The sequence below is a fragment of the Crocodylus porosus genome, unplaced genomic scaffold, assembly GCF_001723895.1.
Source record: "Crocodylus porosus isolate Cpor-Errol unplaced genomic scaffold, CroPor_comp1, whole genome shotgun sequence".
In the NCBI taxonomy this organism is placed as follows: domain Eukaryota; kingdom Metazoa; phylum Chordata; order Crocodylia; family Crocodylidae; genus Crocodylus; species Crocodylus porosus.
In genome coordinates, this window is record NW_017728943.1 from 45,439,233 (window position 1) to 45,457,556 (window position 18,324).

The 18,324-nt window shown below is 42.9% G+C and overlaps 1 protein-coding gene across 3 annotated transcripts in view; it reads right to left on the reverse strand.

Annotated features, from left to right (window-relative positions):
- Nucleotides 1–18,324, reverse strand: part of EML6 (echinoderm microtubule associated protein like 6) — a 325,505-nt gene that overhangs the window by 127,233 nt on the left and 179,948 nt on the right. For all 3 annotated transcript variants that reach the window (XM_019549288.1, XM_019549286.1, XM_019549287.1), the window contains exons 11-12: nucleotides 3,668–3,835; nucleotides 2,024–2,130 (exon numbers count right to left, since the gene is read on the reverse strand). In XM_019549288.1, coding sequence (XP_019404833.1) covers nucleotides 2,024–2,130; nucleotides 3,668–3,835 — 275 coding nt within the window. The remainder of the gene's footprint in view (nucleotides 1–2,023; nucleotides 2,131–3,667; nucleotides 3,836–18,324) is intronic.

Below are 18,324 nucleotides of genomic sequence, written 5' to 3' on the forward strand. Positions count from 1 at the left end.
TGCTGCAGTCTTTCCCTCCCTACTAGCGTGCTCACCTCACCCCAAATTTTGGTATCATCAGCAAATTTAAATAGGTTGCTTTTCACCCCATTGTCCAAATCGTTGATAAAGAAATTGAACAGTGCGGGCCCAAGGACCAAGCCCTGGGGGACTCCATTGCCCACTTCCCCCCCCAGGTCAAATATGACCCATCCACCACCACCCTCTGAGTATGACCCTTCTGCCAATCTGCAATCCATCTGACTGTGTAGGCATCAATGCCACAGTCGCCTAGTTTTTTAATGAGGATGGGGTGGGAAACGGTGTGAAAGGCCTTGCTGAAGTCCAGAACCCCATCTTCTTGCTAGCACACTGAGGCAAGTGGGGAGGGTGCAGTGCATACATCTGTTGATGATATGGAGCTTTTCAATCTCCCTCCCCACTTCTTTATACTGTCTGCAGCAAACTGACAGGCAAGCAAGCCAGCAGGGGGCTGATAACAGTGTTCATCACTCAATCAGCAAAACAATAGCCTCTCTTCATTACTTCAAACTCTTCTTGAACAGCTTACCAACTTGTTGATTAGCTCCAAATAGCTCTGAGCAGTCACTGTTCTGTCTTCCTGTCCCAGTGAAACTGGAGACACACACACGCTTGCATTAGCTAGCATACCACATGCCTGGGGTCCGTGGGGCTGGGGTCTCTGCTGTGGGGGTTGGGAGGAAGGATTTCCTTCTTGAACAGCAGGGAGGGGCTAGGGCAGGGAGAAGCCAGGCAGATCCTGCTATGCCTGCAAGTCTCTGCCACAGCTCCAGCCAGGGAGCAGAGGGGAGGGGCCAGCCCTGCTGTGGAGCAGAGAGCCCTGCTCAGCCCAGAGAGCATGCCAAGATGCTGGGGGTATCTGGCTTATTTTAAACCAGTAAGGGGTCTGGGATAGACATTGCATAAACTGGTTGGAGCCAAATCAGTTAAGTCTGATATTACATTCAACCAGGTTTATTGCAAATCAATTTCATCCATTTTCACACTGGTTTATGTGCACTGAACATCTGTTCTGTTACAGGTTTAAACCAGTCTCTCATCACTTAAACTGGTTTATGCGTAATGTCTGTCCCTAGCCTGGGGGGCAGCTGGTAGCTCTAATATTTTGAGGGTCTGTCACATAAATAGATACCTCGGGACTAATTTCTAGAAGAAAATATCCTGTGCATTTCTATGAAAATGAAATGTGTTTTAGATGCAACTACCCATTTAAAACATTACATAATACAGAGACAAGGCATATGCTACTTTGGTCTTTATTTAAAAAAGATAAAACTTAACATTAAAATCAGATAAGAGAGTTAAATGCCAAAAAATTACACCAACCCATTAAGAAAAATAATCTTATTTAGGCTTATGTTCTTCTTACAAACAAAATTTGTAATTATTTTACAAACACAGTAGTACTAAATGTGTGGAAGTCCCTTAAGCATAGTAAGTGCTTATTGCAAACCCAGTTTTACTTCATGCAAAGATACTATGAAAATAGTTTGATATTTACCTTCTGAATAAGAAGAGAACCTGCCACAAAAAAACTAAGATTCACTAAGAAAAGTATTCTGCTTTGAGTAGGCAGGAACTTACACAAAAAAAATCATTATCCTCATTTTACCAATAAGTTTTGAGAGACTCCCAGGACTGAAGAGTCTTGTCTGTGACTGGGACAGAGCTGGAAACAGTAACTAACTCATAAAATCCATATAACCACAAGACCATCCTTCCTCTTTAGGGCATATTTTTTATTAAATCAAAACACACATCTGCCAGAACTTGATTTTTGTACTTACAGATACTATTTCTTAAAGCCTTCCTAAATATTTATAGAAAAAGTGAACTCTGATTTCATTTTTTTATTTGGTTGTATAATCAGGATAAATGCTGCCAAAATAATTTTCTCAAAGCAGATTGATGAATTTACTGCAGCCTTATTTGATACAGCTCACCAAAAAATTAGATTATTAGATAGCTGGTTTTCTATCACTGTACTTTAATTTTGACTCACCTGGCGATCATAGTTGATTTGAGCTTCTTGCTCGATATCTGAGTCAAGCTCTGGCACATCAGACAAATCAGAATCTGATTCTTCACTATGCGAATCGATATTGCCCTCTGAGTTTAAAAAAAATCACATACACTGTAGCAGTTACCACCTCTCAGAAAATATATGATGTTTTCATAAAGCTTATAGATTAAGGGCAATGAATGCAAAGACTTTAGAAGCTTTTAAGTGTTTGCAAAAATTATTTTGACTAGGTAAATATTCTGGTTATATAAAGAAAGAAAGGCATTAATTCATTTTTTTCAATATCCAGGTCAGTGCTGCAAAAATCCTGAATAATTATTGATATAATTCACTGCATTGGAATCACACCATATCTGTATATAACTGTGATTGTGGAAATGCACTAAAATTACATGGGGTTCTTTAAACTCTGTGGGCAGCATGATCTCCCCCTTTGTTTGAACCATTTATTATATCAAATATTTATAATTAATTTCTGCAGTCTATGAGATACTTTTGCTGCACGGGAATTCAACTTTCAGTAGCAGGATTTACCATAATGTACTTTTCATGTTTCTACTGAATATTGCAGGTGCAATGAACATGACAGGTACATTTTTCAACTGTAATCATCTAAACCACACAAACCTCATGTGGGGACATGTGCCTATATTCGCGCTTCAGGATACACAAACAGGTATATGCTCTTTTCATGCACTATTAGGATTTGGTCATGCAATTTAGAAATCTAGTTAGGAAAATTGACGTTGATCTAGTGAAACTTTGTTTTTAAGGTTTAATGTGCCTCAAAAAACTTCCCCAAAACAAACAAACAAACAAACAAAAAATATTGATCTCTTCCTTGGCCTATAATCTGCATCCTGCATCAGTGGACCTAGCTTGGGATAAAAGCATAAAAAAGCATAGAAGCATTAAAAAAAAACAAGGAAGGGATCTCATGTAGCTATCTAGCCCAATCCTTTAGCTCAAAGCAAAATCACCGCTGTTGAAATCATGCCAGACAGCCATTTGTCTAACCTGAATTTAAAAACTTTCAATGAGGGAGAATCCACAACTTCTCTTGGTATGACAGGATCTAATTCACAATTCACACAATTGCACTTCCTGCCATGCTACATGCGATGGGGCTGTCAGCCTTAGGGGAGATCCTGCTACACATGCAACAGCAACTAAAAAAAAAAAAAGCTTCATAGCAGCCAGTTATAAAGTTAGTACACATATTCAAGGTCTAACTTGATAGCTGGTTTGAATGTTTATCATGTGTAGCTGATCTCCACGTAATTGTGCATTTAACCAGTTAATTGCATAACAGCTGTAATGTTCAAAGGGGGCCTAACTTACATTTCCCATGTTGCAATTCAAGTTCATTATTTCCTGTCCTGCCCCTGTGGATACACGTAGTAGCTGATCATCAGCCAATGATAACAATCCAGACTATTATTTTTATTGGTGTAAAGGTGAAACAAAAAGACCCTGAACATGCTGGATGCTTTCCAGGCATTAATAACAAAAAACAACATCTTCCCCTTCCGTTCTTCAGTGTTGCATCCTTCTCTCATTTTTCTGAACAAAAATAACTAAAGAAATACATCTCAACAAACATTTAGAAAGTGGTACTTTTACCTTGGGATGCAGTTTCAAGGATTCCATTTGTTACACCTTCTGGAATAAATCTCCATTGAAAAACAGAGTGATCAGCACCTCCCGTACTTAACACCCACTGAAAATCATGTGACCACCGGACATTAGTTACGTGGGCTGAGTGGCCAATATATTTTCTAAATTTAGCTCCTGAAACACAAAAATTAAATTATTAATGTGTGACAATCAACAGGTCACTTCATGAACAACACACACAAACAGGGATAGCTCATATTCATTATACTTTTTTTTTTAATGGGAACATAAATAAAAATCTTCCAGGTGTCTTGTATACTCTAGTATACTGATCTTTATTCCAAAATGTACAAACACTTCATGTTGAGCTTCTACCATCCTAACTGCTTGATTGTATGGCTAAAAGATCAGCACAGTAGCAGAGCAGCAGCATGGTATAGTAAAAAAAAACAAACCACAACAAAAAATACCACATTCAGGAAGACCACCTAATCCCAACTTTCACTCTCCTACAGACAGTTTTATTGCCTTCATTTAGTTTTTTGAAGTCGGGACAGTTTGTTAGTTAAATTCAGCCTAATCTTAACCCCTTTCTAATCTAAACAAAACTTCAGCCAAAGTTTAAGAATAATGACAAGAGCCCATTACCAGAACAAAGACTATATCCTTTGTGCAATTCTGGAAGCCTGACCAGAACATGATGATCCCTGCCACAAATCTAAAAGTTAATTATCTTATTATATTCAGTATCTGCCTATGCAGAGTAATCTTCTGAAGTCAGAATTTGCCAAGGGGATTCTATAAATGGTCCATTTACAAATGTCTGTTCCTTAATGATAGATGAAAGCAACAAATTGAGACTAGACACAACTACATGCTAATTAGAATTGTTATGGCTGGTGACAATACAGCATGTGGATAATTTCTTTTCTGGAAGATCCTCTGAATCTTTGTGGAAATGCAATTCTTCCTGCTTTGGAAGCTGGGTCTCTATTGAAGCAGCCATCTCTCTGGCCAGGAATTTTGGGTGGTGGCCATCTTCATAAAAGATCCCTGAAAGCAGTAATCTGTACGCTACCATTTTCAAACAAGAGACATTGACCGAAACCTTGACTATCGAAATCAGTGGGAGTTTTGCCCTTGACTTCAACAGAGTGTCAAGTCTCCTACATGGCAGTAGACAGCATTTTCATTATTTGGAATAATTTGTCAGACTGTCACCAGGCAGAAAATCTGAGTGATGTCTTGAGGAAAAGGGCAATGTAAAGAGATAATAACCACATGGTTTTGGAAAGAGATAACCTTTTGGACCTCTTCTAAAGTTAATTTAAGCACATAAGCTAATATTTTATAAATAAATGCTTATTTACAACAGTTGTTAAGTTAGGTCAGAAGAAACAATATGTCGCAGTGCTAACAAAATCTTTCAGTATATGAAAAATCAAAAATATTTTTGCCATCTTTTACAGATCCATTACTCTTCATTGCTCTTTCACAAGGCAAAATGGCAAGCAATAATAGCCCATCACACTGTTTCATAATGAATGAGCACATTTCTAGGTGCTGAGCTTATTCTTCCGCCACACAAATATTTACCACCTCCTAGATGGACAAGACACTAACAAATATGCGCAGAAGTTGTTTTTTCCTCACCCTGGCTGATTGTTCTCTCTTTCTCTCATTTATAAAAACTGCACCAGACACATTAATTATGAACTTTAGTTCATAAAGCATGTCTGCATACACGATCAGTATTACCAGTAAGATATGTTTTTTGTTTTTGTGACATGCTTGTTTTCCTTTATCACCACCTTCATCTTTTGCCAATATGCTTCTGAACTGAGCTTTGATATCTGACAGTATATGTCCTCAGCTCAGATCAATGATTAATTATCTAGAATTGTATGTTTGTGTTTATCACACATCCAAACTGCACCACAAACCGTGCATTTGTTTCAGCTTTTTCTCTGTGTATTTTATGACAAGAGATGAACATGAGTTTCCTTCTTCCTTAAATCCTTAGATTTCCTTCCTTCTTAATTAATACTATGGTAATCCCACAGGAAAGGAGCTTTTCAGACATAGTGGGGCTCACAGAAAAGTGGTGGGACCCAATGCATGACTGGGCAGTGAATATCAAGGGCTATAGGCTGTACAGGAGGGACGGGACAGGGAGGAAAGGTGGGGGTGTGGCGCTCTAAATCAAGGAGAAATACACATCCTCATCAAGTAGCACAGGGTCAGAGGAGGGGCACACTGAAGTGCTCTGGGTTAGAATACAAGGCAGTCAAAGGGAAAAGGACTTAATGGTGGGGGTCTACTACAGACCACCCAACCAAGGGGAAGAGCTAGACCAGGAATTCTTAAGTCAGCTCACAGAGGTAGTTAGGTCAAAAGATGTGGTCATCATGGGTGACCTGAACTTTCCACACATCTGCTGGGAGGATCCTAGCCCAAATGCAGGACCTCCATCTAACCCAGGAGGTGCACAGCCCTATCAGGGGAGACACCCTGTTGGACCTGGTGCTGGCCACGGGTGACAACCTGGTGATGGGGCTGCGGGTGCCTGACCACCTGGGGGACAGCCATAATCACCTGCTGGAATTCACCATCCAGCGCAAGGTGGTAAAGGCCTACAGCAAGGCAACAGCCCTAGACTTCAGGAAAGTGGACTTCAATGAGCTAAGGAGAATAGTTGGGGAAGCACTGAGGTCCCGGAGGGGAGGGGAGCCAGGTGTCCAAGAAGAGTGGTTGCTCCTTAAGGACACAATCCTCCAAGCCCAAAGGGAGGTAATCCCAACATGGATCAAAGGGGGCAGAAGGGTGCAAAAGCCCCTATGGCTCAAGAAAAGCATCCAGGAATGTCTCTTAGCTAAAAGGGAAGCGTATACTCAGTGGAAGGGAGGGGCCATCACCAGAGAGGACTATACTGCGGTTGCTCGGGGATGCAGGGGGGCAGTCTGGAAGGCCAAGGCGGAGATGGAACTGGGACTAGTTACCCGGATCAAGGACAACAAGAAGTCCTTTTTTAAATACATAGGGGGCAAAAAGAAGGTACCAGATAACATGGGGCCCCTGCAAGACACTCTAGGAAATCTGGTCGTCACACCAGACAACAAAGCTAACTTATTTAACAATTTCTTTGCCTCCATTTTTCTGAGCAGGGACCGGATCAGCCCCCCCACTGGGACCAGCTCAAGCCCCAGGGGAGGTGCACCCAGGCCAAGGGTCAGTGACGATCTAGTCAGGGAACTTCTGGAGAGACTGGACATATTTAAATCAGCTGGTCCTGATGATCTCCACCCCAGAGTGCTGAGGGAATTAGCTGAGGTCGTTGCGGGACTCCTGGCAGGGCTTTATGAGCACCTGTGGTGCTCCGGTGTGGTGCCAGAGGACTGGAAGAGGGCCAACGTGGTTCCCATCCTCAAAAAAGGGAGGAAGGAGGACCCAGGAAACTATAGGTCAGTTAGTCTTACCTCGATCCTGGGTAAGCTTTTTAAGAGAATTATCCTGGCGCATGTCCACGAGGGGCTGGCAGGGGAGGTTATGCTTAGGGGCAACCAACACAGGTTCATTAGGGGCAGGTCCTGTCAGACCAACCTGATGGCCTTCTACAATCAGGTCACCAAATCCTTAGATGCAGGGGTAGCAGTGGACGCAGTCTTCCTGGACTTCCGGAAGGCTTTCGACACTGTCTCTCACCCCATTCTCATTAAGAAACTGGGGGACTGTGGTGTCGATGCCCACACAGTCATTTGGGTCACTAACTGGCTGGAGGACTGCACCCTGAGGGTGGTGGTGGATGGGTCATTTTTGACCTGGAGGGATGTGGGCTGGGGGGTCCTGCAGGGCTCAGTCCTCAGGCCCACACTGTTCAATATCTTCATCAGTGACTTGGATGAGGGGGTAGAAAGCACCCTGTTCAAATTTGCTGATGACACTAAGAAGTGGGGGGATGTGGGCACGCTAGACAGGAGGAACAGGCTGCAGTTGGACCTAGACAGGTTATGGGGGTGGGTGGATGAGAACAGGATGGGATTCAACACAGACAAGTGCAAGGTGCTGCACCTGGGGAGGAAGAACCAGCACCATACCTACAGGCTGCGGAACTCCCTTCTCGTCAGTGCAGAGGTAGAAAAGGATCTTGGAGTCATCTTTGATGCCAAGACGAACATGGGCCGGCAGTGTGGGGAGGCAGACAGGAAGGCCAAAAGCACCTTGTCATGCATCCACAGATGCACCTCGAGCAGGTCCAAGGAGGTGATCCTCCCCCTCTGTGTAGCACTGGTTAGGCTGCAGCTGGAGTACTGCGTCCAGTTCTGGGTGCTGCACTTCAGGAGGGATGTGTCAGCATGGAAAGGGTCCAGAGGAGGGTCATGATCGGGGGCAGCAGGGCAGGCCCTACAAGGAGAGGCTACGGGACCTGAACCTGTTTAGCCTCCACAAGAGAAGGCTGAGGGGGGATCTAGTGGCCTGTTACAAACTAGTAAGAGGGGACCAGCAGGCACTGGGGGAGTCCCTGTTCCCCCGAGCACTACCAGGAGTGACTAGAAATAACGGTCACAAGCTGGCGGAGGGTAGATTTAGGCTGGATATCAGGAGGCGCTACTTCACGGTCAGGGCAGCTAGGATCTGGTACCAGCTTCCAAACGAAGTGGTGCAGGCTCCTACCCTGGGGGTCTTTAAGAGGAGGCTAGACGAACACCTTGCTGGGGTCATTTGACCCCAGTACTTTTTCCTGCCATGGCAGGGGGTCGGACTTGATGATCTCCTCAGGTCCCTTCCAACCCTACCAATTATGAAACTATAATTTCTCAGACTGAACAGTAACTACTCAAGGTAAATACAGCTGACTTAATTTCCTGTGAGAAGCCACTATTGTGAGAAGGCCACTCTTTTTGGTAGAAATCTTTCACCCAGTTGTTGGTGCAGGTTTTAGGGCTTAGCTGAAACCTTCCCCCTGCTGTACTGCTTTTCTGGTACTGCTCCCCTCCTGGAGGTGGTGAAGCTGGGGGAGCTACACCCCTTTTTAGAGCCACTTTTCCACTCCTTTACAATTGCTTTCCTACCCAGGGTAAGGGATGGCTAAGAAATTGGCCGAGAAAAAATTGCATTCTGCCGGAAAAGCCAAACAAACTTCCCAGGGAGACACTTAAAGAGGTGATAAAGTATGGAAGGTAGACAGTTATTTTTACCTCCTAACTTTCCTTGCCTTTCCTGAAGTGCATGTGAACAATAGCTGCTGCAAATGCCACATAAGACATGGAGATGAAGAGCTACAGTCCCTGAGACACAGCTGGGAATTCAGCAGAGCCACTATTATGCTAACCTTTTAGTTGGCTGAGCCACTGGTCTCTGCAGGGCAGAGAAAACTGCAGAGAGTGGTGCAGTGTTGTGGACTCACACAAAATCACAAATAATTGGATTTTAGCTTGGACAAATGACAATCTAAGAAACTGTAGCCCTGACATGCTTTTCAGCCTTATTAAGAAGCTCTGATTGGCTGCCTTCTGTCAATTCCCCACTTCCTGAGGAAAAACTTGGGCAGCTGCAGGAGGTAGATAGGGCCTGCCCCCTCCTTCCTGTGATCCTACAACACCATGTTTGGGAAGGAGAGAATTAGCACTGCACCATCATAGGATAGGGAGGGAGATGGTGAAGATTCTGTCCAGACCTAAATCCTTAACCCCTGGGATTACCGTAAGGCAGCACTTACACAATTTGATCTCCATGACATGGGTCTTCAAGCAATAATTCCTCCAGGGGAAACCAAACTTGTGTTATTTATTAACCATTTTTAGAAATTAGCATTACTATAGTTGTCAACAAACACCCCAGGGTGGGTGAGAGTTTAAAATGTGAAGACAATCCAAAAATACGATAGAATCTTTTAAAATAAAAGTTTGGGGCGAGCCCCATGATTTTTTGGCAGTCTGGCTTGTGATTGCAGGACCTTTTGGCAGCTTACATATCCAGGCTGCCAGCAGGCTAAAGGTTCTATATTAACATATCTGTGGACTTCCATATGATAAAGCAGCTAGCACACATACAGGCTGGGGAGTTCCCCTCTTGAAAGCACAGAGGCAGAACGGGATCTTGGAGTCATTATTGAGTCCAAGATGAACATGGGCCGCCAATGCCAGACCGCAGCCCACAAGGCCAGCCATACCTTGTTATGCATCCAAAGATGCATCTCAAGTCGGTCCAGAGAGGTGATGCTCCCCCTTCTATGCGACTTTGCCCAGGCTGCAGTTGGAGTACTGCGTCCAGTACTGGGTGCTGCACTTCAAGAGGGATGTGGCCAGCCTGGAGGACCACCCTCTTGGTGAGAGGGCAGCAGGACAGGTCCTACGAGGAGAGACTGAGGGACCTGAACCTGTTCAGCCTCAGCAAGAGGAGGCTGAGGTGGGACCTGGTGGCTGCCTACAAATTAACTGGGGGATCAACAGCAAATAGGTAGAGCCCTTTTCTCCCCAGCACCACCTGGGGTGACGAGGAACAATGGTAATAAGCTGATGGAGAATAAGTTTAGGTTAGAGATCAGAAGGCAATTTTTTACAGTTAGGGTGGCCAAAATCTGGAACCAACTTCCCAGGGAAGTAGTCCTCACCCCTACTTTGGGCAAATTCAAGAGGAGGTTGGATGATCACGTGTCTGAGGTCTTGTGAACCCAGCATTCATTTCTGCCTGTGGCAGGGGGTCAAGCTAGGTGATCTGTTTATGTCCCTCCTGACCCTAGCTACTATGAAACTATGAAACTATGACTGATTTATATATTTACATAGATTCCACCTCACAAATCATATGTTTACTATTAGAAAAATCTAGGGAAGGGAGGCATTTTCCTAATAGTAAACATAGGTTACAAATGGCAAACTAAGGTAAACAGTGAGAGAAGAGCCATAATCTTCACTAAACTCACTGTGTAGCAAGGAGCTATGTACAGACATCCTGAAATCCATTCAAGTAGTTCCTGCCTGGAACTATCCAATACTTTCTGCCATTTTAAAGCAGTAATACAACAGTTTACCTCGTTTGTCAGATTTGCTGCTATAACAAATGATGGTTTTAAAGTACCAATTTTAAAAGGGAGCAAAGGAAATGACTGGCTGTCAAGGATCAGGCTGCCCTTGGGATGGGGAGACCCAGCAGCAAAGCAAGCTCCTTCAGCACCTGGGACAGGCATGGAGGGGGTTATGTGGACCACTGGAGAGCAGCAGGGGGAGAGGTGGGAAGAAGGGGGATGAGATGTGACCTGTTCCTGTTTTCTGCTTTCAAGTCACAGCTGCTATTGCTGTAGCAGGGTGAGTTCCAGCTGCCACCACTGGAGAACAAACTTGACTGCTACTATGAAACTACGAAACAGCTATATTTCCAAAATATTTTTCAATTAATCCACTCCTATAAAATGATGTTTCTGATGTCACAGAAATTTAGATTCTGGACTAAAATAAAGCTAACCATATTTAAATCAGCTTTATATGTCTGATTTCAGGTACATGGATAAGACTGGATTTTACTGAATGTATTAGCCAAGCTTTCTTATGAAAACTGTAGACAATAATCTAATACAAAATTAGAAGACTTGCATTTGGAACTGTGGATGTACCTTTCATTTCTATTTAAATTTAGCACAGAACTAAATGTCAATGTAAACTCATCTAAACTAGACATTAATACTAATTTTTATTTAAAGGCATATTTCTTGACTGGAAATTGCAGAATCATAGTTCTCATCTTCATCATCCATTAATACCAATGGGTTATACACAGACACTTTTGCTCACTAGTAAAAAGATCAGGTAAACAAATTGATAAGATGTGAGGTTATATATTAAAGAAATTGTTTTACTGAATGTTGCTTACTGGACTGAATAACTGCTGTATGCAGCATTGGATTGCATGCATACAACCCTGCAGTCTGAGCTTTCAATGTGCTGAGGAAGGCACCATATTTCTGCCTGGTCTTAGGTCACATATCCACAGTACATCTATATGCTCTGCTCAGCAACCAGGTATCATTGCAGTTACTTAGCCATTCTCCTCTCTTTATAACGAGGAAAAATAGTCCTTTCTAAATAAAAGAAGACTCTCTTTTCCTGCAACCTCAGTCTCATCTATGAATTTCTAAAAACAGCCTAAACCAGAAAGTTGTTTCCACAAAATAAGGGCAATAATGACCTGCATTCCAGAAGGAGAGAATGCAGCAACTGGTGTAGGGATATAGAAAGTAGCCATATCAGATAAGACCTGACCTGAACTTACGATCTTTTGCTTAGGATCAGATAAACATTTGCTACCTTACGTTGAATATCTTATTAATCAGGGGGCCAAATTTACACCCCAGGATACTGGTGTCTTTTATCTATAAAACAGGTGCAGAATGAGCTTCTCACAAAACACCCTGTCCATCCATATAGACTTGGTGTGAGCTCTGCTACAGAAAAGAAGGTGTTTCCAGTAAACCAAATCCAAGAGGTTCAGATGAAGTAATGTTATCCCTATATTGTCTCCACTAGACCATTTTTGTCCCTTGCTCCTCATCGTTCTTCTCACACAGCCTCTCCAATACTCTTCAGTCTTAATTTCCTGTACCATACATATCAATACACAATCTGTTCAATCCAGTTCCCCCTGCCAAGACATGATAGCTCTGGTAGCCTCCAAAACACTGCTGTACCTACTCATTCTTTTAAATTCTATTGAGATGTTCGTTTTCCTTTTTACTCAGGTAGCCTACTTCCACTAACTCTGAGTTGTGCACCATAGCCTGGGCTGGGGCATATGAAGCTGAAGATTATGTGCAATTGAAAATGGAGTTATTGGTCCTAGTCAGAACAAACAATAACTTTGCTTGTAAAATAAGGATTAGGAAGGGGTAATGGCCACAGGAAGGCTTGAGTGGTGTGCTATTGGTTTGCTGGAAGGGAAGAGTTAAGCTATGATTGTAAACTAAAGAGTGGCCGGGGCAAGTGATAAATACAACAGTAGATAACCCCCAGAAGCTGATTTTAACTCTTTAAAATCTCATATCTAAAGTTATTGAAAGGGAATTGATAAAAAACATTTTTTTGGACATTATCAAAATAGATACTGGCAGACGATAGTCGACATTCTCATACTCTGGTAAATGTTCTATTATTTACTATGTCCTGCATCATGTTGCATGGTTCTGATTAATATAATATTCAGTGGGCAGTTAACCTACTGTAAGTGCAATTACAACATCTGTAGTTATTTCTATTTGCTGGGGATCTCCAAGGTAAAAGAGTGATTGGACAAAGTTGTAGAACTGATGACAATGAGAGAAGGATATGGTGAAAAATGAATTATCTGGTGGCATGTTAGCGGTTGAGTTTTTGTGATATTGATTAGTGGCAAGAAATGTTATGAGTGTTATAGAAGTCTATACCTTACTCTGGACAAAATACATAGAAAAGGTATGGCTATATCACGTTGTCAGTATATCTTGGCATGCCTTCCCCCACCTCTGCTTGAAGTTGTTCCCCTTTCCAAGCACCAAACCTAGAAAATGCAGCAGTGAAACTCTTCCAGGGGCATTCCCAGTGGCTGCTCTCTGGGATTCTGAAGATCAAAATCTCAAAAGCAGTCAGAAGAAACACTTCATACATGTAAATTAATTTGACTCATTAACTAAAGTTAGTAGTTAAGTAACTGTAATCTTGTACAACTTAACAAAATAGAAATGTAATAAAAATGAAGTATTGACAGATAATACAAACTATGGTATCATTCACTGTTGTTCTAATTCCTCAGTTTTCCCTAATCATCCAGTTCTGATAATTGGTTACCCTGGGATAATTTGCCACTATTTGCATTCCCTTGGAAATGGAGAATTAATTAGAGTTTACTATACAACACTTTTTCAAAGAAATCAAAGTATGTTTTGGAAAATAAATCAAAGTATATTTGAAAACTTGATCCTAAAGGGATTGTTAACAATTATATTGTACATCCCTATACTATGTAAATATATGCTGACTATATGCTGATATATCAACAACTAAGATTCAAGTTCTCACTTTTCCTCTCCCTCTACATAGACACCACTAGCTAAATTCGTTTTTTTTTTCTCCCTTTCTTTTTAATCTCGCAATATCTATTCCCCTAAATTATATTTTACAACAGCAGCTTTAAGTGTCCATATTCTATGAGTCAAATAAATCTTTCAGGAAAGTCTATGAATATTGTACAACAGATCATGTAAATCATGACACAATATATTCTACTCTGCTCCTGATGGATGGCTTTTCAGTATGCTGTTCACAGATGCCATTGACAGCTAATGGGTATTCATACTGTTTGAATAGTTCTGTCATCATGCTGCTATTTTGACTTTCCTTAATTCTGTGGAAGTGTCATTAAGTCTTTTCCAGTATTTTCTTTCTATTTCTATCAGTGATTGTCACCTTTCTTGGACTTACTGGGGCCTCACTGGGCTCAACTTTATATTCAGCATCATTTGTCTTCTTTTTTACCCTCCTGCAGTAGATGTCAATAAAAACTCGGTATCTGCCATCCACATTTGTTAATTTTATAACAATATTTCTCATGCTGAGCAGAGGAAATAATGGATGGACTATGATAAAGACCAAGGCAATTAAGTGGTAAACAGATGGGATGAAATCCTGGCTCCACTAAAATTAATAACAAAACAAAAACACCCATTGATGTTGGCAGGTTGTTTTAACAGTAGATTGTTTTCTGTTGCCTTTCTACTTCCAGAATATTTCTTTTAGAAACAGACCCACACTAACAATGCGTTTTGCATCTATGTGATGACTAGAAACATAACCCTCGATCAGAATGTTCTCAAACATGGAATTTTAAAATACAGATCTGAACCTAAACTTTCCAAACTTTGTACACTTTTTTAACTATTGTATTTTTTGCATATAGCGTGTCCCCTTTTATAGTATGCACGCTATTTTTGGAAGGCCCCACAAAGAGAAAAAGCAAAAGAAAAAATACATACCTACAAGTGAGTGATTAAGGTCAGGGGTTTCTGGGGCTAGGGGAGCATGCTGGGGCTGGGACCCAATCCTGAATGCCAGCACTGGAACCACAAGGCAGAATATGATCCAGCATGCTGGTGCAGGGGCCATGTGGTGAGTCGAGTACCCTGTCTAGGCTCCAGACCCACATTCTGGATCCAGAGATGCCAAGTTTGAGACTGTGCTCTGGCTCTGGGGTTCTGAATTGTGTTGGACCTGGCCTGTGGCTTTAGAGCCAGAGCAAAGTCCTGGACTCACTGTACAGCCCCAGCATGCTGATGCTGGAGCCATGCGGCCCCATGCTGGGTCTGAAATTACAGCCAGTCTGGACCCTGCGTAAGTCCAGGACTACATGCCCCAGAGCCAGTGGTTCCACATGCATTGTGCCAGGTCCACCCCACCACATGCCTCTGGAGCCAGTACATGGGGTTGGACCTGGCACTTTGGCTAAGGACCAGCCCCATGAGTGAGAAATTGGGTCATGGGGGCCGGGAGGGAGTAGTGGCAGTGTTAATTGCTATGGCTCCCAGAGCTGCAGTGATTAACCTGCCATTGTTCCATTTCCCCTCCCTCCACCAAATTTTTGGAGCTATGGGGTACTCTTTTCCTAGAATATAACACACATCCTGTGTTTCCCCAGTTGGTTTTGTGAGATAAGGTGTGGGTTATAGGTGAGAAAATATGGAAATTAAGAGAGAAGGGACTGTGTTGTGAACTCAGATTTTGGATTTGAGATTCTGATTCAAGCTCCCATACACTTTTTTTTTTTTTTTTGCAATTCAGGCATGCCTTCCAATTCCCTTTACTGGTTCAGTGTTTCTTCAAATACAAAAATGGCTTGCAATTAAGCCAATAACTGCTGTAAAACATAGCACTTCTGTATGCAATATGAAAATCTTCACTTTTTCTCCTGGTTACACAGCTAAAATGACCTACTTCTTCCTGCCTCCTGGCATATTCCAGTTTTCACTGACATTACTGGTTCCATTGCCTGCGCTTCCGGTCCAGCCTCCTAATTGGCTCTATAACATTGGTCCTCTCAGGTAGGAGACAGGTCATGGCTGTCCAACTTCAAAGCAGCTGGGTAGCACACCAGTGGAGTCTGCACACAATGTGGACTGCAAGAGTGGACCATGGCCCTGTGCCACATGACATGGATAATTCCCCCAACAGCTGCTGCACTATGCTGTGTGACCGTTCCCTCTCCACCACTACACCATACTGTGTGGGCCTTTTCCCCTGTCCCTGATGTGCTGTAGCCTGGGCTTTACTCGGTGCGCCAGCTACAGACTGCCAGCACCATGTACCATGCTGTCCCACCCAGCCCTGCCTCCTTAGGCAACAGCAAGAATCAGAAAGCTGTAGGCCTTGCTCGAGCATTGATCAATACATGCTGCTCACACAAAGGCTTTGCTACAGCATTGGCCAGAGTCGGCCTTCCTGCATGAACTCCTCACATAAACAAACTTGGCATGTGGACCAGATGTGCACTCCTGCCAAGAGATGGGAGGGAGAGATGATGGTGCAAGGTAGGATAGTCCAGTACCAGGATGATAAGGCTGAAATGGTAACACATAGGTCAGAATGTGAAACAAGCCCCTGCTACAGGATGGTTTGAGATGTAGATGGAGTGCAATATGTAATTTGTTCTGATCAGTGTATAAAAGGTAAATTGGAAAGGAGGGAAACTTTGTAGGGAGCCTGGGGGAGCCTGCATGGTGTTGTACTGACTCCTTGTCACAGGTACAAATGCCTCAGCTCCTTGTCTGGTGTACTTGTTAGGCCAAAACGTGTGCTGGTAGACAATAAATCTGGGTGTGCTGGTAGACAATAAATCTGGCCAGATTTTTAGCACCAAACGGAGCCTGTGGTCATTCTTTAAGATAAGATTAGTGTTGGGATTTTTGGACTACAACTTTGCTGGCACCACAGTTTCTGAGACTAATAACACTGGACGTAGACAACAGCAACAACAATACTGAAAACCCCAGACAACTAGGAAAGGGAGAGGGACACCCGAGATCTTGGCTGGTGCTGCATCTGGGACAACAGGGAGAGTGGTGGGAGCCTGGGGGATGCATGTTAATTTTAACTTTGTCCAGTTCTGGGCACTGCACTTCAACAAGGACATGGAAAAGCCTGAGAGAGTCCAGAGAAGAGCCACCTGTATGATCAGAGACTTGCAAGCCATACAAGGAAAAGCTGAGGGACTTGGGTCATTTCAGCCTAAAAAGAGAAGGCTGAGAGGGGACTTGGTTGCAGCTTACCACTACATCATGGGAATACATCAAGGGCTCAGTGAACAACTGTTCACCAGGCACCATTGGGAAACACCAAGAGTAATGGCCACAAACTCCTGGAAGACCGTTTCAGGCTTAACACTAGGGAAAACTTCTTCACAGTCAGGGTGTCCAGACTGGAATAAACTCCCTCCAGAGGTGGTGCAATCACCTACCCTGGAAATCTTCAAGAGGAGACTGGATGGTCACCTGACCCCAGTTGTCTTTCCTGCCTAGTGCAGGGGGGCTGGACCTGATGATCTTGTGAGGTCCCTTCCAGCCCCTAACAATTTATGAACCCCTGGGGGACTGCATGGGCCACCAGTTGGACAGCCTTGAGATAGGCAACTATTATATCCTTTCAGTTAGTTTCTCTTTCTAAGGAACTGTTTAAAGTTTACATAAAGAGAAACATGTTTAACTCTTTTCAGTAACTTGAATGATAGATTTCTTGGATAAACTGGCAAGTACAATCATGCAGCAACTGTCTTTTTCAACATTTCAGAACTTTCAATGCTTAAACACGTTTAGCATTTTCATAACAGAGAAGGGAGAAAGCTACAATTTAAAAAAATACCTTAGTGGCCTATATGAAATGGATACTGTCTTTGTGCTCTTATTTTAAAGCCATAAACATTACAGATGTATAGCTCAGATTAGGGCTACCCTTCCAGAGCCTGGCATAACATGAGTCATAAATCTTTGTAAAAGAGCACATACCTCAGATCAGATACACATGAAAATTTAGGAGACCTTTGACAGACAAGGTTCTTTGGGTGAATCTGATATCTTTTATTAGACGAACTTAAATAGTTGGAAAACAATTCTTAAGCAAGCTTTTGGGTTCAAAAACCCTTTGTCAGGCTAAGGAAATTTCAGCAGTTGGTGTGTGCTCTTCCTGCATGGAATGAAAAGTAAAGAAGAAGCCAGAGGCTGGGCTGGTATGTATACAAGACAGGCAGTTAATGAAAATGTAGATTGAGCAGTCAATGGGTGAGACAGGCTGGGGGCGGGAAGAGAGTGAAGGGGGATGAATAGTGAAGAGATACCCAAAAAGCAGATGTCAGGCAGGTTATGCAAAACCTGCCAACACATCTCTACCACCCCCACAATTACTACACCCCTCAACAGAGCCATCAGCATTCCTGGATCTTACAGCTGCACCTCCAGAAATGTAATATATCTCATCCAATGCACCAAATGCCCAGGCAGAAAATATGTAGGAGAGACCAAACAACAACTGTGCACCACAATGAGCGCACATCAGAAATCTATCAAAGACAAGAATACCCAATTACCACTGGGGGCACATTTCTCACAAGAAAACCACTCTCTCTCCAGTCTCTCAGTCCTGATCCTCAAAGGAAAC